Source organism: Schistocerca serialis, chromosome 12, assembly GCF_023864345.2.
Source record: "Schistocerca serialis cubense isolate TAMUIC-IGC-003099 chromosome 12, iqSchSeri2.2, whole genome shotgun sequence".
Taxonomy (NCBI): domain Eukaryota; kingdom Metazoa; phylum Arthropoda; class Insecta; order Orthoptera; family Acrididae; genus Schistocerca; species Schistocerca serialis.
In genome coordinates, this window is record NC_064649.1 from 12,743,720 (window position 1) to 12,768,849 (window position 25,130).

General features: G+C 40.4%; 2 protein-coding genes across 2 annotated transcripts in view; one reads left to right on the top strand and one right to left on the bottom strand.

Annotated features, from left to right (window-relative positions):
• LOC126428426 (ubiquitin-conjugating enzyme E2 Z-like) overlaps positions 1-4,710 on the bottom strand; it is a 28,883-nt gene extending 24,173 nt beyond the window's left edge. The window contains exon 1 of the mRNA XM_050090353.1: positions 4,418-4,710. Coding sequence (XP_049946310.1) covers positions 4,418-4,551 — 134 coding nt within the window. The 5' untranslated portion in view covers positions 4,552-4,710. The remainder of the gene's footprint in view (positions 1-4,417) is intronic.
• A 60-nt stretch (positions 4,711-4,770) lies between these two features.
• Positions 4,771-24,135, top strand: LOC126428427 (nucleoside diphosphate-linked moiety X motif 17-like). The gene is made up of 4 exons (XM_050090354.1): positions 4,771-5,107; positions 5,183-5,384; positions 7,655-7,911; positions 21,972-24,135. Exons 1-4 carry the CDS (start codon positions 4,790-4,792, stop codon positions 22,266-22,268), a joined length of 1,074 nt encoding a protein of 357 aa, XP_049946311.1. The 5' UTR covers positions 4,771-4,789; the 3' UTR covers positions 22,269-24,135.
• Positions 24,136-25,130: the final 995 nt, after the last annotated feature.

Here is a 25,130-nt window from a genome sequence, read left to right on the forward strand (position 1 = left end):
CAAGAGAAAGTCCAAATGGCACTAGAGATGAGGGGTGCATCAGAATGTCTGTCCAAGCTCAACAAACTAATAAAGAAATAATGACGGAGGTACTGGATCCTGCTGGGTCACAATATTTAAACCCACAGCTCCAGCCTGTTGTCAGCACAGCTCAGCACTACTGTGATGTACAGCCCATGTCAGTTGCCACTGTCCTTACGATTCAGCTACATTTGCCATCTCCAGGGCACAAAGTGGTGACTGCTGTCTGACTGCCTAAGCCCGCGTCCACCGTTACCTGCCCTCGCCCCCACGGTTCTGGCCATACCGTCAGTTACCGACAGCTACCGCTGCTGCTCTCCAGTCTGCAGTCCTGTTTTCATTGCCCAGGCAGACCTGCTAGGTTCACCTGCCTATGTTTGAGTCAGCATAGGTCTGCCCTCAGAAGTCACAGTGGGCCGGGCGTGGCAGCTTCACACCTGTCTCAACTGATAACGTAATGTAATTTTGTAAACATCTCTGTGGCAACGCCTCAGTGTTGTCACAGTTCCACAGATGGCTAGTATCTTATCCTGCAGCCAATAGTGCTTTGCAGTTAAAAGCTAACTCTGAGCTGTCAGGGATCATCTTACACCGCTGCTTCCACCTGGCTTATTGTCGCCTGCTGTCTACTGTGTACCTGCTGCCGATGCTATTATCGATGTTCGTGTATGATTGTTAATAAAAAGTTCTGCCAACATATTAGCATCCTAAATGACCTGCACTTTCACCCACATCCATCTGAGAACCGCTCACCGACACCTTCCCCAAGAGAGGCATTAAAGGCACATTTAAAAGTACATCAAACTATCGGACAAAGTCCTTACATTCATTCACTCACAGCTCTCTCACATATGGCTGCTGTCATCTGCAGGCATCTGAGGCCCAACTGCAGTCAGTAGGCATCTCGGCTGGTGTGGGTAGTGGGAGGAACAGAAGGAACATGGCAAGGTTATGGGAGTTGTGGGGGGAAGATGCTGTATTTTGCCTGTAGGAGTGTACAGGGATGTGGTGCAGAATTTCCATTCTACGAAATTTCTTTACACTTACATAACACACAAGTGTTGTTTGATAAGCCAGGTAAATTTCCATGAAAGAACAGAGCATTTTATTTGCACTTTCGTGGTTGGTAACCTTGATTATGTCAAGGATCATATAAAGAATTTCAATAATGTTCAATGTTGACAGTCATCTGAATTGGCAAGTGTGCAGACTAGAATTGAAAATGGATAAAACCGACTTTCATGTTGCTGTTAAACAGAATTGCATGAAGTTCACACAGACTCTGCACCACACTTAAGACACTTACTTTTAGATTAATGAATTTAAATGTGGTCAGACAAGCACTGAAGACGAAATGCACTCCTGCAGTCCAATTGAAGTCACCACAAAGGAAGCCACTGGAAAAGTCTACGATATGGTAATGCGAGACTGTAAAATAAAAATTCACGAGATTGCTGAGACCGTACATATCTCAACTGAATGAGTCCATAATATCCAGCACTGAGAATTGGCCACCAAAAAGCTGTGTGTGAGGTGGGTGCCGCGATTGCTCACAGTCGATCAAATAATGTCCAGCAATGTTCACTCACAATCTGCATGACTTTTGTGTCTATCTGTGACTGTTGAAACTTGGATTCATGACTACACACACAGTCTAGACAGCAGTCAAAACAATGAACAAAGGCTGGTGAAAGTGCACCAAAGAAGGCGAAGACCATTTTGTCAGCTGGTTAGGTGATGAGCACTGTTTTTTGGAATTACCAAGGAATAATCCTCATAGATAACTTCCAAAAAGGCAGAATCATAATGCTTCATTGTTGGATCATTTGAGACTTACATTATCTGATAAGACCGCAGCTGACATGAAAAAACTGCTGTTTCACCAAGATTGTGTAACACTCCACACATCGGCCATAACAGTGGCGGAGCTTTGAACTGGTTCATTAGCTACCCTATTCATCGAACTTTGCCCTAACTGACTTCTTCCTATTCCCTAACTTAAAATTTTGGCTTGCTGGGAAGAAACTGTCATCAATGAGGAAGGCACAGTTGCAGTCAATGAGTATTTTGCAGTTTGACAGAACTTATTTTTCCGCTGGAATGAAAAAGCTGGACGATCACTGACCCAAGTTATATCCCTCTAAGGAGACTATGTCAACAAGCAAGATGAGTTGTTCAAACATTTTTCCCCCCCTTGCTTTTTTACCACTTATCGAACCACCCTCATATTGTTCAGCTGAGCTTTGAGATGTATTGAATTATTTGTGTGTTGAATGTTTTCAGTCATATATTGCCATGTGGTCTTACATGTGCTGTTAAGCCATTTTGCAAAAGGGATACATTAGCAGTCAATTATTTAAAAAAATGTCAAGGTGGTTTTATATAATCAAAATTATAAACACAGGACAGGGAAATATGGAAGCGTCCGATCCCGCCCATCTGCTTTGACCCATGACGTCACAAATATGGCGGAAACAAAAACAAACACATACACTTTCCACAAGAAGCCTAATGACACTAACAGGACAAGCGCTGGAAATGGGGTGTTTTGGGTGGGGGGCAAACTAAATATAAACAAATTTAGCCGCCTTGCGTAGCTACAACGTGTAAGTGAAGACAGCCATGCATGAATACCCACCCACCTCCCCAGGGGTCATAACCCCTGCAACCCATAGAAGATAATGATGCTTCAGTAGCTGATTAGTGTTTTTCGTCTTTTAAAAAAAAAAATCTCATGGGATAGAACGAACAGATCAGAAAGATAAATATAATAAACTAAAACAGAAATTGGAGGAAACAGATAATTAAAACAAGTAATAAGTGTTTTTAAATTTTAAAAAAAATCTCACGAGATAGAACGAACAGATCAGAAAAGTAAATAAAATAAGATAAAACAGAACTGGAGACAGCCACACTCAAACCAAACTCCGCGCCGTCATGACGTCACACACGACAACACCCTTACGTCACGGGTCAAAGCCAACGCACGGGTCAAAGCCGACGCATGGGATCGGACGCTTCTGTCGACCCCAGGACAGAAAATCAGTTCCAGTGGCAAGCATTTTAGATCTCAGAAAGGATTGTCAACTAAGCAGGATATATTTATCTTGACACATGACAAACTAAAATGAATAAATAAGAAGTTATTACCTTTATGAATATCTTATGACTTATTTTCTACACAATCTTCAGATCAATTAACACGTTACAGATCATATAGTAAATATACTTATGTAACATACAAACAAATATAGCAACAATGTGTTAAATTTGGTGAGAATGTAGACAAGATAGTACTACAGAGCAATGTATTACTGCAAATTTTATTGCAAATTCACAATCAAATTATCACAGTCCAACATAACCAAACCACACAACCTAGATTTAAGAGGGCATTGGGAGGACATGTGGCACTATCACACACTAGCCAAGGAATCCTTTTAATTGTGTTTTCATGGTAAGAATAAATATTATAAATAAGAAGATACAGAAAACACACAGTTTCACTTTACTTGCATGACAAATTAATGTGCTTCTCACAAGAGAGAAAATTTGAAGAAAGACTTTATTTTGCATCACTTTTTATCTCGTATTCTTGCATTGTCAGAAGATGGAAATTTTGTCTTTCGGCAGGCTACACAAGTGTATGAATAATGAACAGAATTTTTGGACCACTACTAAGGCAGTTAATGAAATGTTGGAAACAACAGATGGTTTGAAACAAACAGATAATCAAATGTCTTTAACAGCCAGCACATTCAATTTAGTAAGTCGTTAGAGCTCAACAAACAATATAAATACTATTTGTTACAACCTGGTAGTTGTCTGAAAGTTAGTTGCTCATTTCCGGGTATAACTTAATTACTGCTCGTTTTCCTACACCGTCTATGGAAAACAAATACATTATTTGTGTGTATACCGCTCTCCAAAAATAATAAAAATCGCTTTACAATTGCTTTCCCTCTCAAGCTACAATGAATTAAGTTGCAAAGGGGAGAACTTGAAAGGAGAATTTCATATATGGATTAGGTCACAGAGACTGTATAGTTTTCTAACAATTCCTTCTGAAATTGAACAAGCCGTATGATGGAGCCGACAACCACCAGGTAGTAACAAACAGTCTGTGCAACTCATGTAAGCACGTAAAACGGGTCGCAAATTTTGGTTACAATCTCACATTTCTAGTTGAAAATGTGTTCGATAAAATTCCGAAAACAAACCATTGGTTACACTACAGAATGCTGCAAACATTGCTTCAGATATGATAGCGAATATTCCATGCAAACTTTAAATGTGATATGGTATTGCATCATGGATATTAATCAACGTAACACGTGCTGAATTGTCTGTACAGAAATGTCATTATTGTTATTGAGGTCTAGACGTATCTACGAACCTTTTAATCCTCAGAAGACATTGTGCTGACGGCGTCTCCTTCTGCCAATCTGTATTTGTAATAGGGTCCCAATCCGAACCTAATGAACTGACAGCAGTAACAGCAACAACTTTAATATTTTGTGGCTTTGCCATTTTTCGTTTGTATGGTCACGCAATGACAACAAGGCATAAAAATAACCCCAAATTTGATGAAACTCTGCAGCAATTTTATCGAGATTGCGGCAACTGTCCAAACTTAACGCTGTGCACAGCACAGCAGACTGCAACACAAACAACTTGCGCTCGCCATCACGGCTGTGAAACAGATGACAGGAGGGGCAAATTTCACGTAAACCACCAAAGAAGTTCCGTCAACACCAGCAGGCGCTCAATGCAATCAGATCAGAGAAGTAATAGTGACAAAATGGCTAGTGCGGTAAATAGTGCGAATTCTTTACGCAGAATATTAGTCGGGATAAAAACTTTGGAAAATAGCGACACAGTTAAAATAGCCAGATTTGTAGACTGTCTTGTTAATTATTTCGCCCCAAATAGTTTATCTGTAAATGTCGGCTGCAAACTGGAAGATGATGTGCTGGTATTATATCCCGCAAGTCCGAATTTTGTGCACGTTAAACGAGAAAAATCATTGTCGGACGAAAAACTTTATTCTAGTGGAACAGCGGACTTCGGAAATGTGGTGTTGCAGGTAAAGCAAAAGATAACGGCATTTTATACCAAATCCCTGCACTAAGCAACAAAACAATGTCAAATATTGTTGTAGCATTCCCCGACATGCCCCGTTATGTTATTGGAAGAAACGGAGGAGGCTGCTCTGTCAATCCCGGAGAGCACCCAAAACCGTGGAGTTCATGTTGGAGTGACAGTTGTCCTGGAATCTTCGGATTCACATATTCTTTTGACCCAAAGGTCGGGTCACATGCGGTCATTTCCAGGAGCCTGGGTCCCACCCGGTGGAAATATTGGTAAGCTTTTGCTTTTACAGACGTGTTGAGGGATGAAATACTTTTAAACATATGCAATTCGCGAATGTGTGCATTTTTTTTTTATAAATTGCTTCTAAATGCTTCCGAGACATGTCAGAAGGCTGGGTCAGTTATGTATACAACTTGTGAAAACCTTAAAGCCTCCTAACTCATTTGCGGCCACTTCCCAAATCGATTCAGTATGGAGTAGAAACAGGCAACAGTCAGTGGACACACATCATTTTTTTTAAAAAAAAATACCGTACTTAGGTCAAATATGTGGATTTCATTAAATTATAGGAAGAGCTGGCAAATATTGCACATCATATCCTGTGTTAAGATCATAATTAACTTTTGTCAGAGCAAATTCATAATAATCATTCAAGAAAAAATTCGCACGAAAAGTGATGCACGTTAGGTATCTGTATATTAAGGATGACTTCATGTAATAATCATGTTGTTATTCCCTCTCAACACATGTACTACTATCATTTTTTTGGACCTTTGCTTGGAATACACTAACCATATCTGTCTACGCTGCCTAGAAAGAAAGAAAGAAAGAAAGGGGGAAGCTCCTTTGTTATGCTTTTGAAGCCAGTAAACTACAAATATGACACTCTTTGATGTACACTGTATACCTAAGCAGTTGAGTGCAAACTTACCGCCCAGCACTCCTATTCGCCCATGTCCCCTTTCCTGGGGCAAAAGATCTTGGACAGTGTGCAACCTATACTTAAAGTCACTTGTATTGTCAGCCTTGGAGAAGAAAATAAAAATGGGTCTTGCTCTATGACTCAATGAAGAAAATCTATATCCTTTGCAACAAATGTAAGTGGCCAGAATGAGTTACAAATAAGTAGGCCTACTCTCTTTTTGAGTCATAATCTTGTGTGTAATAGAGGAACAAATACACTTGCTAAAGGCATATTTGTCACATTTCCCTACCCAGAAGTGTGACATCTGCAATTTTTTACTTTACTCGTGTACTTCTGTGTAGCAACTAATTGTTTCCAGCTGTGATTACATTTTACCTCCCACAGGGGTTGTTGGTCACTACTTCTTGTAAAAGAACAAGAAAGGAAATAGAAGAAATCCACTGAATTACAGACCCATATGACTATGTCAATTTGCAATAGGATTTTGGAACATGTGCTGTATTTGAACATTGTGAATTACCTAGAAGAAAATGATTTATTGACAAATAGCAGTGATTCAGAAAATCTTGTTCTTTTGAGACACAACTAGCTCTCCGTTCTCATGAAGTAATGAGTGCTATTGACAGGGGACATCAAATAGATTCCATATTTGTAGATTTCCAGAAGGCTTTTCATATTGTTCCTCACAAGTGTCTTCAAATCACATTGCATGCCTATGGGCTATCACCTCAGTTGTGGGAGCTCCTGTCAGAAAGGTCACAGTTTGTAGGAAGTGATAGAAAGTCATTGCGTAAAGCAGAAGTAATATCTGGCATTCCCCAAGGAAGTGTTATAGGTCCTCTGCTGTTCCTGATGAACATAAACGACATAGGAGACAATCTGAGCAATCCTCTCAGGTTGTTTGCAGATCATACTGTTATTTACCACCTTGTGAAGTCATCAGATGATCAAATGATGAAAACCAATTGCAAAATGATTTAGACAAGATATCTGTATTTTGCAAAAAATGGCAATTGCCTCTAAGTAACGAATGAAGTCACCCATATGAGTACTAAGAGATATCTGCAAAATTTTGGTTATGTGATATAAATCACACAAATCTAATACTCTCTACACCACGCTTGTCTGCCCGCTTTTGGAGTACTGTGTGCGGTGTGAAATCCGCATCTAATGGGACTGACGGAGGACGTCGAAAAGCTTCAAAGAAGGGCAGCTCACTTTTTATTATCACAAAATAGGCGAGACAGCACCACGGGTACGATACGTGCATTGGGGTGGCAATCCTTAAAACAGAGGCGTTTTTCGTTGCGGCAAGATCTCTTGAAGTTTCAGTTGCCAACTATTCCTCCGACTGCGAAAATACTGTGTTGGCACCCACCAACATTGGGAGAAATGATCATCATGATAAAATCAGAGCTCACTCAGAAAAATTTAACTACTCATTTTTTCCAAGTGCCGTTCAAGAGTGGAACAGTAGAGAAATAGCCTGAAAGTGGTTCGAGGAACCCTCTGCCAGACACTTAATTGTGAATTGCAGAGTAATAATGAAGATGTATTGTAACTGTTTGCAGATGCAGATGGCAGAAGATAATGGAACTCATCCTTTGCTCACAGAGTCTGGAGAGAGTTTGGTTGAAGGTGGGCTGCGTGAGCTGTATGAGGAAACCGGCCTCTGTCTGAACGTCGACCTCTGCCCAGAAAGCGACCAGTCGCCATCAGCTTCGCAGGGACCCTCTGTGCGTGTGTTGTGCCTTTGGGAGTCTGTATTCCCCGCCTTCTTGTCGGCGGGCCCTCCGCGGTATCACCACGCAGTTGTGTACCTTCATGTCGTCGTTTCGAAGAACAAGGATGAGCTTCAGAATGCAATAAAGGTATGCCTCTCGTCTTTCTGGTTTTGCCAACAGTACTTATACAATGCCAACCTGCATGGATTCCAAAAACATCGATTATGTGCAACCCTACTCGCACTTTCCTCTTGTGACATACTGAAAGTTTTGCATCAAGGTAGTCAGGTACATGCAGCATTTGACTCGGTACTACACAAGGTTACTGTCAAAAGTACGATCATATGGGATATCGGGTGAAATTTGTGACTGGATTGAGGATTTTTAGGTACGTAGGACGCAGCATGTAATCTCGGAAGGAGAGTCAGCGTCAGATGACTTCGGATGTGCACCAGGGAAGTGTCTCTGGATCCTTGCTGTTCGTGTTGTATATTAATACCTTGCAGACAATATTAATAGCAACCTCAGGCTTTTTGCAGATGGTGCAGTTATCTACAATGAAGTACTGTCTGATAGAAGCTGCATAAATATTCAGGCACATTTCGATAAGATTTCAAAGTGGCACAAAGATCAGCAACTTGCTCTAAATGTTCAGAAATGTAAAACTGTGCACTTCTTAAAAGGAAAAAATGTGGTATCCTGTGACTGTAATATCAGTGAGGCACTGTTGGAATCGGGCAACTCGTAAAAATATCAGGGTGAAATGCTTAGTAGGGATATGAAATAGAATGATCACATAGATTCATTCATGGAAAAGCAGGTAGTACACTTCAGTTTATTGGTATAATACTGGGGAAGTGCAGTCTGTCTACAAGAGAGACTACTTACAAATCACTTGTGTGACTAGTTCCAGAATATTGCTCAAGTGTGTACGACCTGTTCCAGTTAGGAGTAACGGGGGATATTTAACACATACAGAGAAGGTCAGCAAGAAACAAATCTTTGACCAAAGATTTGTTTGATCCATGGGAGAGTGTTACAGAAGTACTGAAGGAACTGAACTGGAAGACTCTTGAAAAGAGATGTAAACTATTCTGAGAAATTCTCCTGACAAAGTTTCAAGAACTGGCTTTTTATGATGACTCTTGACAATATTCTACAACCTTATATATATTGATCACATAGGGATTGCGAGAATAAGATTACTGCACGCACAGCGGCATTCAAACAGACCTTCTTCCTGTGCTCCGTATGTGAATGGAACTGGAAGAAACCCTAACAACTGGTCCAATGGGATGTTCACTCTGCCACACACTTCACAGTGGTTTGCAAAGTACGGATCAGGATGGAGATGTAGAACAGTATTATGTTGAGGGATGAGACGTACAATGCTTAATGCAGAGAAGCAATAAGGCTTGTGGAATTGGCATTATGATACATATAAACTGCTTAAACAAATCTTTATTTGCACTGTGTATGTTGTCATATACAAACAGTAAAAAATAAGAAAGCTAGCATACTTTACTTACTTTCATTCTACAGTGGCAGACTTCAGTCCAAGGCAGAGTAGTGGAAAAATGCAGTCAGTCGAAAAAGGAGATTGCTCGCAAATCATCAATCCTAGATTCTCTCTTAAGTGTGTGTGACTTATACTAGAAAGGGTTACCTGGAGACACAGAGTATAAACAAAGAAAGGCTGCCGAATGGTCACAACTTTGTTTGAGACACGAGAGAGTCTTCAGGAATGCTGAAAAACATGAATTGGCGGACACTTGAAGATTATCCCATAAAAGACACATAGAAAGTTCCGAGGGGGCAATATTAATTGAAGAATCTGAAGATATTCCTCCCTGTAGGTATTGCTCCTGTTGGGATCGTGAAGACAAGAATTAGACTAATTAACTGCGCATAGAAAGCATTTCTTTCTATGCTCTGTGCACAGTTGGTACAAGGAAAAAACCATAACATGTGGTATCGTTCTAAGCACCCTCTGACATACACTTCGCAGTTATTTGTCAGAATATCTCATAAGCCAAGCTTAAGTTGTCCATGTAATACACATTATTTGTGGTGTGAACTCAAGAACACCTTGTAGAGGCCTGTTCAAGGAAGTGAAAATACTAATTCCTGCTTTGTAATAAACACTAGAAAAAATCTTTATTAAGATTGAAAGTCGCTTTGGTCCAGCAAAATGTCCACAGCCTGGCAGCAGCTATAAATTGTCGGGTTACTAATAAAGTTCAGTTAAAGGCACTTATGGCATTTGGGGCTCTACCGCTATGTGCTGCTATTGGCAGTTCGTTTCCGTTGGTTGTAGCCAGTCGGGTGGTATCTGCAGGAGCCATTGAGAATCGCTGAATCTTTAACTTGCTTCAGCAGAATATACAAATTGATTATTTGTGTTTTTTGACGTGAATGGTGTGAGGTTGACGATTATTGATCTGGCTGTTATGGGTTGTAAAATAGGTTCCTAATTTTTGTATGCATTTTGTGTACTATATGTTTCCCGGAATATAACAGTATTTCTTTGGGTATTTTTTTGTATTTCACTGTCACAGTTTGGTTCTGTGATGCTGAAGCCAACACACATGAGTGGAAGAAGACACGTTGTGGTGATGGACTGAGCTGTAGCGTAGTCCAATGATGGTTTCGAAGACTTTGTGAGGTATTTTCTAAATGTCCCAATTTCTGAGGTGGTTGTTATGCAGGAACCTAAGACCACATTTCAAATTTTCTGCGATATTATGTTTTACATGACAACATTCTGCACAATATATTTCCATTTCGCTTTCACGTAATTTTGTACACTCTGCATCATGATGGCATTTATTGAGCATTATTTTCTCACTGGTTGTGCCATTATGCCTAATCATTCACAGTGCAAAGAGTTAGCAACTACATCATTTATTGCAAAAGCCGCTGACACCATAAGTGCAGTTTAACCTAAAATTCAGTTTATGAGGATTCCAAAGAATTTGTCAGTGCCCAAATGATTTATATACTTTTAGAAATCTCAAATAACGTGTTTGAAATCTGAACTCTGCGTATCTTCAATGTCAGTAATGTGGTCAGTGTAAAAAGTGGTTTTCTGTTTGGTGGTGTGTGACTGCAATAGACTAAGAACTTTTGCATGCACTTAGTTTATTGTACATTTACATGTTTTGTGACAAATTTGTTATTACCTCCAAATGAAAGCATTAGGAATTGTTCACTATTTCACTTAGGACCTGTGGAAAAAAATTCGTATATCTCTCTTTCTTGTAAATGTGTGTTGTGTGTTCTTGTTTTATGACATGTTCTACATCCTGAATAATCTCCTCATTGTGTATTTATGGTACAAAAAGTATCTAAACTAATCTGTGATTTGTGCAGCCTGCTGCATGTGTTTGCAGGCAGAGTGGAAGTCACTCACCTTTTGGATTACTGCGTCTTAGCTGCCAGCAATTTGCACAGAACAACCACTTATGCCACTTTAATAAAAATGGGGGATGGGAGGCAGTCCTCAGTTGACAGGTACGGCACAAGGAAAATGCAATCGCTCTCCAAAGGAGGTTGCATACAAAACATTCCGGCAGTGCGTACTAGAATATTGCTCGAGGATATGGAACTTGTACCAAATAGCATAACGAGAGCTATTGAACGTACACAAGGAAGGGCAATATGACTGGTGACTGGTCTGTCTGACCCACGGGAATGTGTCACGGAAATGAAGCCCGAACCTGAACTGGCAGACGCTCACACAATAGGCACGGATGGTCCCGCGAAAGCCTATATTTATAGTTTCGAGAAATAGTATTAATTAAAGAATTTAGATGTCTTCATCAACTCCCTTTATGACACGCCAGTGCGGACTGCAAAGATGAGATTGAAGTAATTACTGAAAGAACAGAGGCATTTCATCAGTCCCTATTCCCACTCTCTGTTCCAGAAAGAAACCCTAAAAACTGATAGGCTACAGTGGGAAGGAACATCCACCTTGCAGAGTAATGCTGTAGATGTGGACTTCCAGCAGTTATGTATTCCTTCCTAAAGTCTATCTTGGAAGTACAAATGATCAAAATGCAGCCATTAGCTATGTTTTGAGTGTGACTTTCATTCTCGAAACAATGATAATCTTGGACATGCAAGTTTTCTTGCTTGTAGATAATAGTACAAAATGTCACTGAGAACATGTGACCACCACAGACATCACATTGATTTCCTTAAGACCCATTCTTCTTGCAAAGGAAATACTTGAAAGTTAATATTAAGCTACCATTGGTGTTTAACTATTCTTTCATCCACACATTAAACCCATAAATCCCATAATTAAGCTAGCCTTCAGGATGTTTAACAAGTCATGTTATACATTAACTGCCAGAAGCAGCCACTCTTGGCTGCTGTAAAGTACAGTGTAACACGAGGCACAGTGTAACATTTGGATTTGGGTATAAGTTTTCATGTTGGTAGCCTTGTGTTTAATCTTCTGTCATTGTCATTTGTTATCACTAGTGGCACGTGTAGTTTGGAAGTGATTAAAATTCATCTTTGGTGCCTAGTGAAGGAAAAAAAAAGTGTTTCGAAGTATGTAAAGTAAACTTTTCTAACAATATTATGGAAAGGATAGTTGCTACTCACCATAAGAGATGTTGAGTCACAGAGAGGCACAACAAAAAGACTGTCGGAAAGTGAGCTTTTGGCCAACAAGGCCTTCGTCGGAAATAAACCAACCCCCCCGACACACACACACACACACACACACACACACACACACACACACACAGTCACTGACTCCTGAGGCCAGTCTGCGAGCAGCAGCACATGATGGGGGTAAGGAGGAGACTGTGGCAGGGAGGAGAGGGATAGCAAAGCATGGGTGCGGGATCGTAAAGTGCTGCTTGTGGGAGCACACAGGGCTGAGATGGAGAGAAGGTGGGGCAGCTAGATGCAAACGACTGTGGGTGTGTTGGTTGAATAGGTGGCTGTGTAGTGCTGGAGTGGGAACAGTGAAGGGGCTAGGTGGGTAAGGACAATGACTGACAAAGGCTGGGGCCAGGTGGGTTACGGAAACATAGGATATACTGCAGGGAGAGACGCCATGTTGGGCGGTGTACTCAGCAGCAGGATGGTGGCTGTGTGTGTGTGTGTGTGTGTGTGTGTGTGTGTGTGTGTGTGTGTGTGTGTGTGTGTGTGTGTGTGTGTGTGTGTGTGCGTGCGTGCGTGCGCACGGTGTACCTGTTTCTGACAAAGGTCTTGTTGGCCAAAAGCTCACTTTCTGACAGTCTTTCTGTTGCGGCCTATTTGTGACTCAGACTCTCCACCATTTGGTGAGTAGCAACTATCCTTTTCATAACAGTGTTATATTCCACCCTGGATTTTCCGTTGTTTGAAATAAATTTTTATCATAATATAACGTTCTCTCTATCGTGTATAGTCACAAACAAATGCTCTAATTTATGGCCATAATCACACACAAATTTATCATATTGCATTCTGAGAAAGCACCTTTTTTTGAAACTTGTGAAATTATATGACACTTCCCTATGGAGCATAGTTTAGCATTTTAATGTCGGACTGTTAAAATGATGTGAATAGTGCAACCCCTGTTCTTGGAGCCACTGATATGGAGCATAGTTTAGCATTTTAATGTCGGACTGTTAAAATGATGTGAATAGTGCAACCCCTGTTCTTGGAGCCACTGACAATCATGAGGGTCATAGCGAGTCTTAGAAAGAACCGAAGAAGATGCACCATGTTAGAATTTAGTTGGTTGTGATGTTTTTCTAAAGTTGATGAAAGAATAAGCAACCATAAAAATAGAGGGGAATGAGATACATTGAAGTAGATAATGCAGTTAAAAAAGCATTTGAAGATCGTTCAACACAGTGGAAGACGAAACAGGAAAATAAAATGCAATCCAACAGTCTGTCTTCAAAAGAAGCTGACTTTTGTGGAGCCTTGTGATCCTTCAGAGTACTCAGACAATGAAGATGCTAAAGGTTAAAATGAGGGCAAAGTAGATGATGATATGCCAGCCAAGACAATTATGTTTCATAGAGTTCCCAAGCAAGCACCCAGTTCACTATATTGGTAAACTGATCAGGAATAAGGATGGCAATGGAGACATTTCTCTGTAGGAGAGGTAAAAATCATAGTTGATACATGTGCCAGAAAAAAGTGTAGTAGGCCTAATAAAAAAAAAACAAGGATTCTAAATATTAGTTTCAGCAAATTAATTGTAGTTTGTGTTGAGAAGCATTTGAATAATACAAGCTATACCAAGATGAACATTTCCTCATACCTACTACACTGTTCCCCAGTATGTATTACGTGCTCTGACTCGCATTGTGGCATACTAATAGTTTACTGTTGTATTTAATATTCTCAATAAATACATCAATTTCAAAGTCGGAATGAGTCTGTGAACTTTTGATGATTTGTTAAGGAATCTGAAAAAAAGTCTTACAAATACATTTTTCAAAATTTATGACATAACTTCCCTGTTATACTGTGCTCCAGCTTTCCCTTCTTACAACAAATTATGACTGGCACTAATCCTCTCATTGCTAATTATGGAATTATAGACACAGTGGAAAGAACTACTGCTCTTTCTCTTATACTACTGTATTTGTCTCTTCACATCTAATATTTCAAAGAAAGCATTTTCTTAACACAGACATTTGTCAGGTTTGTTTATATTGAGAAAGTGGAAATCTTTTTATTACTGACATTAGAGTTACTAAGCATAATTTTACAGTCCATAGTCTCAGTACTCTGATAAACTATTGGAGTGGCTGATAAGGTACTCAATTACATTGTTTTCAAATATGTAGGGATTTTCTATTTCCTGCCCGATGTGTATCAGTGATCTGTTAGACTTTTGCCCCAGAGTATAAACTGCATTCCAAACCCTAGATATTAATTTATCAATATTCTTGTGTCATCAGCAAAACTTGCAGTTTTTTGAAGAGTCCTCCAACATCCCAGGGAAATCTATTATGGAGGTGAAGCATGGGAAGTCAGGGGTCAGTGAGTGAGTGAGACACATGTACGGGACAATTGAACTTTGCTCTCCTGTATGTGCGGAAAAGTGGAAACTTAGGTATTCACAAGATCAGATAAAAAAAGCTTTGACCTTGTTTTTCTTCTGTTTATGAATACAGATCCTTATCAGGGAGCTGCACATATCTCGAATTGTTTTTTATCTACATTGATCATTCCGCAGTACTGTGTAAGCTGATTATTTACACGTAGTAAACAGGTATTTATATAAAATGATTGGCACTACTGCAATGAGCTTTTAGAGATGGCCTCTTTTTATAAGGGGCTTGTATATTTCAAGATACTGCTTTGGCGATTGTTAATTAGAGATGTGATCTACCAAAACTACAGTTCATTACATTATTGACTCTAAATGGTAGGATTTCCAGTAGTATTGCTAGGAAAAGAAACAAACGAACGTGTGTGAAGGAAACTGGGAGCCAACAACCGTCGAAAGAAACAGATTGCAGATGTCAGGCAGTTAGCTTGGACCCCGGTCATAACATAACCTCATTCAAACATGAGTCGATTTGTGAGTGCATCATAAAGTTGTTCTTGATTGAAAATGTCAGTTTACGAGCCTGATTCTCATCATTTGCTGGAGGTGTCACTGTTATGTTTCAGTATGAAGAAAACAGCGGCTGAGTCTAATCGAATGCTCTCACGTACATATGGTAAGGACACTATTAGTGAAAGACCGTCTCGTGAGTGGTTTCAATGCTTCAAGAATGGTGATTTTAACATCTTGGACCGGCATAGTGGTGGAAGAGAGAATGTTTTCGAAGATGCAGAATTGGAGACATTGCTGAGTGAAGACTCACATCAAACTCAAGAAGAATTGGCACGATTAGTGGAAATGACACAGTAATCCGTTTCAAAACAGCTCAAGGTTATGGGTATGATTCAGAAAGGAGGAACTTGGGTCCCGTGTGAGCTGAAACCAAGAGACGTTGAATGGCGTTTGTGAACAGTTGCATCAGAGGTAAAAACGGAAGGGATTTCTGAATCGCATTATGTCTGGGGACGAAAAATGGGTTCATTAGGATAACCCTAAATGCAAAAAATCATGGGGATATCCCGGCCATGCTTCCACGTTGATGGCCAAACTGAATTTTCACAGCTCCGAGATCATGCTCTGCATTTGGTGGGACCAGCTCAGCGTCGTGTACTATGAGGTGTTAAAACAAAGTGAAACAATCACAGATGCTCATTATCGAACACAATTAATCCGTCTGAGCAGAGCATTAAAAGATAAAACGGCCGCAATACTGCGAGAGGCATGATAAAGTGATTTTGCAGCACGATAACACTTGACCCCACGTTGCAAAAGAGGTCAAAAAGTGCTTGACAACGTTAAAATTTGAAGTGCTACCCCACCAACCGTATTCTCCAGACATTGTTCCCTCTATCACTTGTTTAGATCAATGGCTCATGGCTGGGCTGACCAAGACTTCTGATATCATGAAGAAGGCACAAATTGGATCGATTTGTGGATCGCTTCAAAAGATGAACAATATTTTCGACATGGGATTCGTACACTGCCCGAAAGATGGGAGGAAGTAGAGGCCAGTGATGGAAAACACTCTGAATGATAAACATGTAACCAGTTTGTTTCATTAAAGCCTCAAATGCTTGGGAAAGCACGAGGGAGGCAAAGTTGTACACCTTTTATTATTTTGTTCTTAATAGAATGTTCATCATGATCAAAGGCAACTGTTTCCTATTTTTATTGATCAGTATGAAAACTGTTTGCAAAACAACAGAAAAATGTTTTGTAGAAGCTTGATGAAGCAATGTTTGATACGTTTGTTGTGTTCTTTCCTTTCATGAACTGTTTGTTTCTATTGCTACATGATAAATCTGTATTTTAACAATGGAATGAAAAGGTAGATTGCTACTTACCACAAAGATGATACAGTAAGTTGCAGACAGGCACTTTTAATTGTGCCTCTCTGCAACTTAATTTGTCAGTTTACAGGAAGTAGCAATCTATTTTCGCCTTACACTGTAATATTCTAACCTGGAGTTTCCACTGTTTAAATCTGTATTCTGATTTTTACTGCATCATCTCTTTGTTTCACAATACATATCAACAATTTGCAGTTTCAGTGTTGCTGTAGACACTATTTATTTTTGAGTAACAGACAGGAGGATAACTGTATAGAACAGAAATGTTCCATAGGTTAAACAAACAGGGTCATTTTTTCCACCATGTACAAACTCTGGGAACTTGATCGATGAGAGGATACGGAACAAATAAGGTCTAATGAACTTATGTCCGGAAATGCGTGGTTTCCATATTAGAGACCATATACTGAATCATATTTTGTTACAGAGACTGTGGTCTAATATGCGCTGCATCACGCAGCCACAGTTGCAGTATGCGTAGTTTCTTCCTAGAGGGAGGTACTGTTCCTCATACATCATGCCTTAGTGCCCTCTCCTGCTATAGTAATTGGTAATGTGACCAATTCACTTCTCTTGCTGATTCACCTAGTAGTGGGTGTGATACAGCATTGAACAAAATGGTTCCGTATTCGAATCGAGAGCTTGCCGACGTGGTGTTTACTTACAGAAAGGCAAATGGCAATGAGCGGCGGGTAGCAAGGTTCTATCAGACCTATCCCCACCGACCACAACCACAGCATTCAATGTTTGCTATAGTGTTTTGCCATTTGTCTGAGACAGGGTCATTTCAGGCAGTAAGAAATCATGAAGGACATACCCAAAATGTTCGGACACCAAACTTGGAGGAAAATGTGATAAACAATGTGGAAGGCAACTGCCGTATTAGTACCAGGCAGTTGACCCGCCAGAACGGAGTAAGTGAGACTACCGTGTAGAACATTCTCCGTGACAGTTCTTACTATTATTATCACTTACACTGTGTACAGGGCTTAGTAGCCACAGACTTTCCACATCATAGCAATTTTGTTACTTCTTCTGTGGTTGGTGGATCAGATGAGGGGAGTCCACTTGGATGGCCTGCTCATTCACTGGATCTCAGCCCATGCAATTTCTGCTTGTGGAGCCATCTCAAAAGCATCATGTATGCATCCCATTCCAGGTGCAGACACGTGGGAGCAGCATATTCATGCTGCCTTTGACACTTCAGATGCAGCCTGGTTGATGTGAACATGCGAGACAGAATGTGCTACAGCACGTACTTGCATGCGTTAAGACACGTGGAAACCATTTTCAACATATACTCTGACAGTGGCTGCATGGTACAGTGTGCATTAGACTGCAGTCAATGGTCTCTAGCATGAAAATCGTGCGCTTCCACACTTAAATTAGTTACACCTTTTTTGTTACGAATCCTCTCATCGATCAGTCCCCAGAGTTTGTACGTGGTAAAAAAAAAATCATCCTGTATATGCTCACTCCTTCAGATTTCTAGGGGAATCTGTGGAGACACTGATTGCATACACAAACAAAGCAATCGAAATAAGGTAACACTGATAAGTATGCAGTACACCTAGCATACAGGTAACAGGGTTATGTCTTGAACGACCAAGGGAACTAGAAAAACTACTGTAATCTACGCCTACTTAAGAGAGCCTGTGGTAGTTTTACAACTCTGTGAGTAACCATGTTTGAAGTGGAACCTGCAAGATGGGTGTATTCATTCAAGTGGCAAACAAAGTACACTTGACTGTTGCAGTTGAGCTTTACACTAATGTAGTGATTCTTCAGTTTCTCCCAGCATATTTGTTGACTGAACAGTCCGCAAGAGTACTGCCAGTTCATAGTGTCCTAAGGACACAATATTTCAATGATTAGGCGTGTCACCTTTCTCAGGTGTGCTGACGAACTGAGGTGAGGGTGTGTGGCCGACTAATATCCCCCGTCCCTGCAAGCAACTCCGTCCGTGTGTTAGCGTCAGCGGTCACAGAGATGCTAGCGTCGGCATCTGTGTTAACGTTGATTTAATTGCTCTTTTTGGCCTGCTTGCCAGATCATTTTATGTACTGAGAGTCTCGTTAATTAAACTCAGTGCTGGTTCCCAAGCCTTGCTTAAGATTATAGCTGCAGTCTCAGTTGACGAGATTGTCCTGGCTACAAATTTGTATGGCCTCTCTAATGACTCTGTCCCAGTATTTAGAAGTCTGTGCCAATATCCTGGTACATTTGTACTTCATCATGTGGTTCTCGGATAAACAGTGCTCTGCAACCGTTGACTCGTTGGGATACATCAGTCGAGTGCACCTCTAGTGTTCTCGCTGGCATCGTCTGTCCAATATGTCGTCCCACATGGATATGGAATCTGGTATACACTGGCCTTCTGCAAAGTGAGGTCATCTTTGACACTTTCCAATGAAGCTCATTTTTTATCAGGCAGGGAAAAGACGGTTTTGACTTGGTGCTTCTTCAATATGTGTCACATTTTCCCCGACGGTGCGCTAGTGTACGGTATAGAGGCAGTGGCTGCCTCTTCCTCCGTGGCTTCTTCAGTCTCCACAGGCTGTACTGTTGTGATGGAGTGGAGAGCGCACCTAATCTGCAATTCTGGTTACAGTGAATGGCAGATGAGGCACGCTGAGCTCCCGAACTGCCAGTGTATCGTGCCAAACTGCCACAATACTTCGGCGATCAGGCATGTCGCCCTCATCAGGTGTGCTGACGAACTGAGCTCTCGAGGGTGCGTGGCCGACTAATATCCACTGCCGCCACGAGCCACTCCGTCCACGTGTTAAAGAAAGCCAATCAAATGGAAGTACAAAGAGTGCTCTAAACTGAGGCCAGTTCGGAAAAGGCCAAATTACAAATGTGGCAAAATGAATGGGACACTTCAGGCACTGACAGAACATATGAATTTCTCCCTGGAACATCAGGGAAAGATTACAAATGAGATTTTTTAACTCATCGAGAGGATTGATATATTACCTGTATGGCTATGGCCTTTATGCCATGCATCTATATAAAATGAGAAGACAGATATACCTGCGGCAGTGCGGGCACACCAGGACACACATTGTGGGACTGCACGCACTATGTAGATGCAGCTGTAATCGACATAAGGTATTAAGGATATGGGATTCCAAAGCAGCATTAAGGAGAGAGTTGATCTGGCAAATCTTTGACTATACTGCAGCCCCAGTATCAAGGAAGGCCAAGGAAGACTTCACAAGACATTCAGCCCCAAGTCACCATGCTGTCTTCCAAGCTAGACGACATACTTTGCAGATGGAGAGAAGATGACAGTTTGAGGTGACCACTGAGTAAAATGCTGTCCCAAGAATCTACATTGCATTGGTGCAAGTGACCACGGAAGTGTGGAGTTCAAGAAGTAACGGTGATGGTCGGAATTACTCGCTACAATGGAAATGCTGCTGACGTGCTGCCCAATGGCAAAGGAACCCAGCAGACTATGGCTGTTGACAGGAGTATGACGACTACAGATCTAGTAGCGCAAACAACCATCTACAAGTCAAATGCACCAAAATAAGTGAACGAACTCTGTAGTGTTTGTACTAGTTTTGGTTAAGTGTCTTAAAGTAGTTTTGTAGCCATAGTAATAGTTTTTTAATCTCATTTTTTAAATTAAGTACCAGAAATAAATAATTAATACACAAGGCGAAGGTCCCGAGTTCGATTCTCGGTCCGGCACACAGTTTTAATCTGCCAGGAAGTTTCATAATTAATACACAGCTTACAATTATCCAAGAATAGGCTGTAATTATGATCAATAAATAAATATGAACTGCCAGTGCACCCCAGTACTGTTCGATCAACTGTTTAATGTAGTTTGTTGTTTTTCCCTGCACCATATTCATGTATGTAATTAAGAAGATTGTGGCACTATATTACCAAGTCGGTACTGAATACAACTTCCCAGTGCATCAGTGGCTACACATCACCATACACTTAGCTGTCTTTAAACCTGTACACTGTATAAGTATGAGGAATGAATGTTTCTGTGGAGTAAGATCAGTCACTCTGACATGATTTTGTTTTTAAAAATAATTTTATCACCTTCAACCCCTTCAGAGCGCTGGGTAATGGGTCAAATATAATTATGAAACTGTGTCACTCAACGGATATCACACACTTTTTTTCCTTAGTATTCTAATTTTGAAACAAAGGAACAGTGTTGTGTCTGAACATCAGTCTATAAAGTATTGGAAAGAGAAAACAACATGCTTTTCGTGGTCAGTGCGATCAAGCCATTTAATTCATTTATATTTGTTTTTGTATGGGGTCCCTGAAGCATCACGTTACTGCTTCAGCTTATGCTGTAGAGAAATAAATTGTGCAAACAGGTAATGCTTTTTTACTGATTGTACTGAGTGTGAAGATAGGAGTTCTCTGGTGCAGTGAATGGTTGGGGTAGAGGCAGAGGTATTATTATGTGGGGTGTTTTTATGCAACACTAAGCAGGGCACCATCACATCCTGTCTCACTAGTGAATGGAACTAGAACTGATGTCTGGTTGTCCGCTCGTGCTTGCTTACAGCACATACTTTGTTAGACAATGCCTTGCCCCACGACTACAGTTAATACACTCTACTTATTTGCTCCCGTTCTCAGGTGATGAACATTGTAACATAGTCAAGAAAAGATATAAAAAACTGACTATATTGCATACATCCCTAAGATACGATTAGGTTTGTTATATGCAGCAGTAAGGTAAGCTGTTTAAAAATATCTGTGCTGTATTTTCATACCAAAAGGTCACAAATACTACCTCCATGTACATACTAAGCAATAAGCATACTTTTTTCAATGCACAGTTGTTAGTACAAAAATTAGTGTTCAAGAACAACTGTGTGTGACTCAGTGGGCTAGTGCAGTTTTTCAATTGGATGGCACTTAGGAACTTGGACGTTCCTATCCTAGCAAAGTAATCCTGCAGCATTCCTGGACAATATCCACATCATTAAGAAGCAAAGACTGGGTAAAGCAAGTGTTCGCATACATTTATCTTAAGGATTTCATGAAGTGAAGTAACATAGTGTGAGGTTTTTTACAGCATCAGATTTTAACTTCACAGAAGTGCACTTTTTAAACAGACTCCCACTCCCCTACTTTTCCCCAGTACAGTAATCCTTTTAGTTTTGTAAGGCTTATTCTCTCTTAATTGCCTCCCTTGAGTCTAACCCTTCACAGATGTTTAGATGTAGCAAAACTTTTTAAAAAAAATTGTTTAGTCACACCCTTTTGTAACAGTTTCCTTTGTATTGCAGCTAGATCCAGATGAAGTCCAGGCATGTGTCTGGCTGAACGAAGAGGACGTGAGGGCACTGGTATCCGACAACGCGACCAGTCGTACGGTCCTGCAGTGGAAAGCGGGGCCAGGCAGCGACATGACACCCAAGCTGACCGCCCTGTCGTCGATGTTCCTGGCTCCGTGGCTTGATGAACCCCTAACCGGGGTGCAGGCAGCTCTCTGTGGCTGGCTGCGTCTCAAAGACAGTTCGAGGGGAGGGTGCGGAGGAGTGAAAGGCAGCTGCAATAAAAGCTTTGAAAGCTGTCGGATATAGCACACTAAAGTAAAGCCATAGCCCTGTATGTATATTGTGGGCCGTACAAATCTGTGATAGTTGGCATTCTATAAGAAAATGCCTCACAATGTTTACAGTACTATTTTTAATGGTAATGGTTTTGCAAAATATATTTAAAGACTTTTATTGCTCTTGTAAGAAGGTTGGTATTTCAGACATTGGTTACTTGCCATTTTTCTCACAACAGGAAGAAATAATAAACTTCTATATATTTTGTGCAGGTAGGTCCCTGTAGATTGTATGCATTTGAAGAAAAAAATCATAAGCTACTGCTAAAATAATTCTTTATGTACTACTGGTTTCAAGCTTCTGACCAGGTATTTTATATAAGAATGGAGCTATATGGGGCACTTCAAGATGGGCAAAACTGTCCACCATATAGTGGAGATGCTACATCACAGGTAGGCACAACAAATAGACTGTCAAACAAAAGCTAACAAAGCATTTTTCCAAATTACACACACACACACACACACACACACACACACACACACACACACACACACACACACACACACACACACGAATATGATATTAACATTTGCTAAACCAGTGTTTAGCATTCTGATGATGACGGAAGAATCTGCTGAAACTAGTAAAGCCAAATAAATTTTCTAATTGTGCAACTGACTCAATTTCATTGTGAAATTAAGAACTATTTCAGCAGCACCCCACAGAAGTCTTGAAGCAAATCCTTTCTTCTGACCTCCCCCTCACCCCCCAAAAAACCAACAAAAACAAAAAACACAACACACAGAAACTTTTTATTGGTGGAAACACTAGGATGACTTACAGCTTCAACCCTAAGTAGCATTAGCCAGTTTCCTAAAACTGTACTTAATTTATGCACTGCCACACAAGACTGGCAAATAACTTTGATAAAGAAGAAAATCAGAAGAGTAGATACCCTTTGGTTCGTGGATGACAAGGTTGTTGTGGCTGCTTCTGAAGACGAACCTCCATGAGTAGTCTTCCGACTAAGTAAAACTGCAGAGGAATATGGTTTAGAAAATTCTATAACCAAAATAGAAATTATGGCTAGTCAAGTAAAGGAATTAGTATGAGTCAGCGTTTACGAAGGGACCATATTATAGAATTTATGTATGATTTTAACTGCTAATTATCATAGGCAACAAGACAACAATAAATGTTCCAATATTTATGTGCCTCTGAAAGATAACTCTTTGGAGGAAGGAAACACCCTGAAATTCTATGAAATGTTAGAATGTTATATGTTTCAGAACTGTGCACTAAAACCAATTGCTGTACATTAAGTGGATAATAAGACATGTAAGGAATTGCATATAGTTACTGCCTGGTAGATTTAAACTCTGTGTTCAGTGGTGGCTTTAACCGAGGACCTCGCCTTTAAGCCACCATGGCGTGACTCACCCTCTGTCCTATGGCTTTACATCTGCCTCTATCAGTACCTCTCGTGACTCGTGCCCGGATACCTCAGTAGGTAAGAGCATTGCCAGCAAAAGGGAAGGATTCATTCCAGATACATACAGTTAGGTTAACAGAAAAAATTAAAAATACAGGAAAAAGTGCTATGAACAGTAAAAGATTTTAAATGTGTTCCCACTGGAAGAAGAGATCAAGTGCTAACCTAAAAGAGATTGAGTCTGCAGTTTAAGTTGGAAGCCAGTAGGTCTAATCCTTGTCTAGTGATGATGATATAGTGACCTTGCCTTTACTATGAAGTTTAGTGTAATAGACACTCACAGTTAACTTATTCCAAGCAACGTCCTCCGTAATTTAACTTAACTTCAAAACTACTGCACAATGTAGCTATTCATTTTTGTATCTTATAACTGTAAATCATCCTGTGTTCAGGATACTTTGTGTTGTGTAGCCTGTGAATAAGAGAGTTAATATAAGTCCATGGGCAGCCACAGCAATTGTTTGTTTAAATAAAATCATTTTGGGTTTTCGCTGCATTGCTATAAAACACTAAAACAAATTATACCACCAAAATTTTGACTGTCCTTGCAACAGTCCTGTTCAGAGCAGCGGAGTAGTCACCCTGAAGAGGACTGGTGCAAAGACAGTCAATAGTTGTTTCAGTGTTTTTATGAAGATGCCACCCAAAATGACTGTATTCAAAAAGAATTAATATTTAGTACTGAACTGATATCAGCACAGTTCACGGCCCATCAGCAGGTGAAGAGTGATTCTTTTTGCATATATGACTAGCTGTGTTTACTAATGCAACCCAAACCTTGCTGAAAATATAATGTAAGTTGGATTGATAAAAAATCTGCTCACTAAGTGGTGGCATGAAAAAAACACACACAAAAATTAAAGAAATGTGCAAGATTTCAGACTCAGTGGGTCCTCTTGGTGGGACTGAAGGGGAAGCAAGAGAAATGAAGGAAAAGGAGTAACAAGATTTACCAAATGAGAATAGTTACAGAAAAGTTGCCCAGAATCCCAAGTCAGAGAGATCTACTGGACAGGGTGAGAAGGAAAGAAACTGATGTTGAGGAGTAATTCAGCAATAGCAGTGGGTGTGACAGGTCCTCTCGAAACAGCATTTTGCACCTGGGCTGTTATTAGATGTGAGTAGATAATATTCAGATGGAATGTATTGCAGGGCTGTGCATGCAGGTAAACAGAAAACAGTGATAAGCAGGGTGTGTGTGTGTGTGTGTGTGTGTGTGTGTGTGTGTGTGTGTAAGACTACACTGACAAGTGAGCTATATCAACCAAGCATAACAAGAAAAATACTCGAGTGGTGTTAAACTATTGGCTTTTTTAGACACAAATTCAGACAATCAGTTTGTGTTGATGAAAAGTTTACAGCTCAGATGATGATGTGGTCATCTGTTTGATGCAGCT

What these genes read in the sequence shown, in the direction of transcription:
- LOC126428427 (XM_050090354.1), top strand. Translation starts at nt 4,790, where the DNA reads ATGCAATCAGATCAGAGAAGTAATAGTGACAAAATGGCTAGTGCGGTA. An exon ending in TCGGAAATGTGGTGTTGCAG is followed by an intron (nt 5,108 to 5,182) that starts GTAAAGCAAAAG and finishes ATATTGTTGTAG; the next exon opens with CATTCCCCGACATGCCCCGT. An exon ending in AGCTTCAGAATGCAATAAAG is followed by an intron (nt 7,912 to 21,971) that starts GTATGCCTCTCG and finishes TTTGTATTGCAG; the next exon opens with CTAGATCCAGATGAAGTCCA.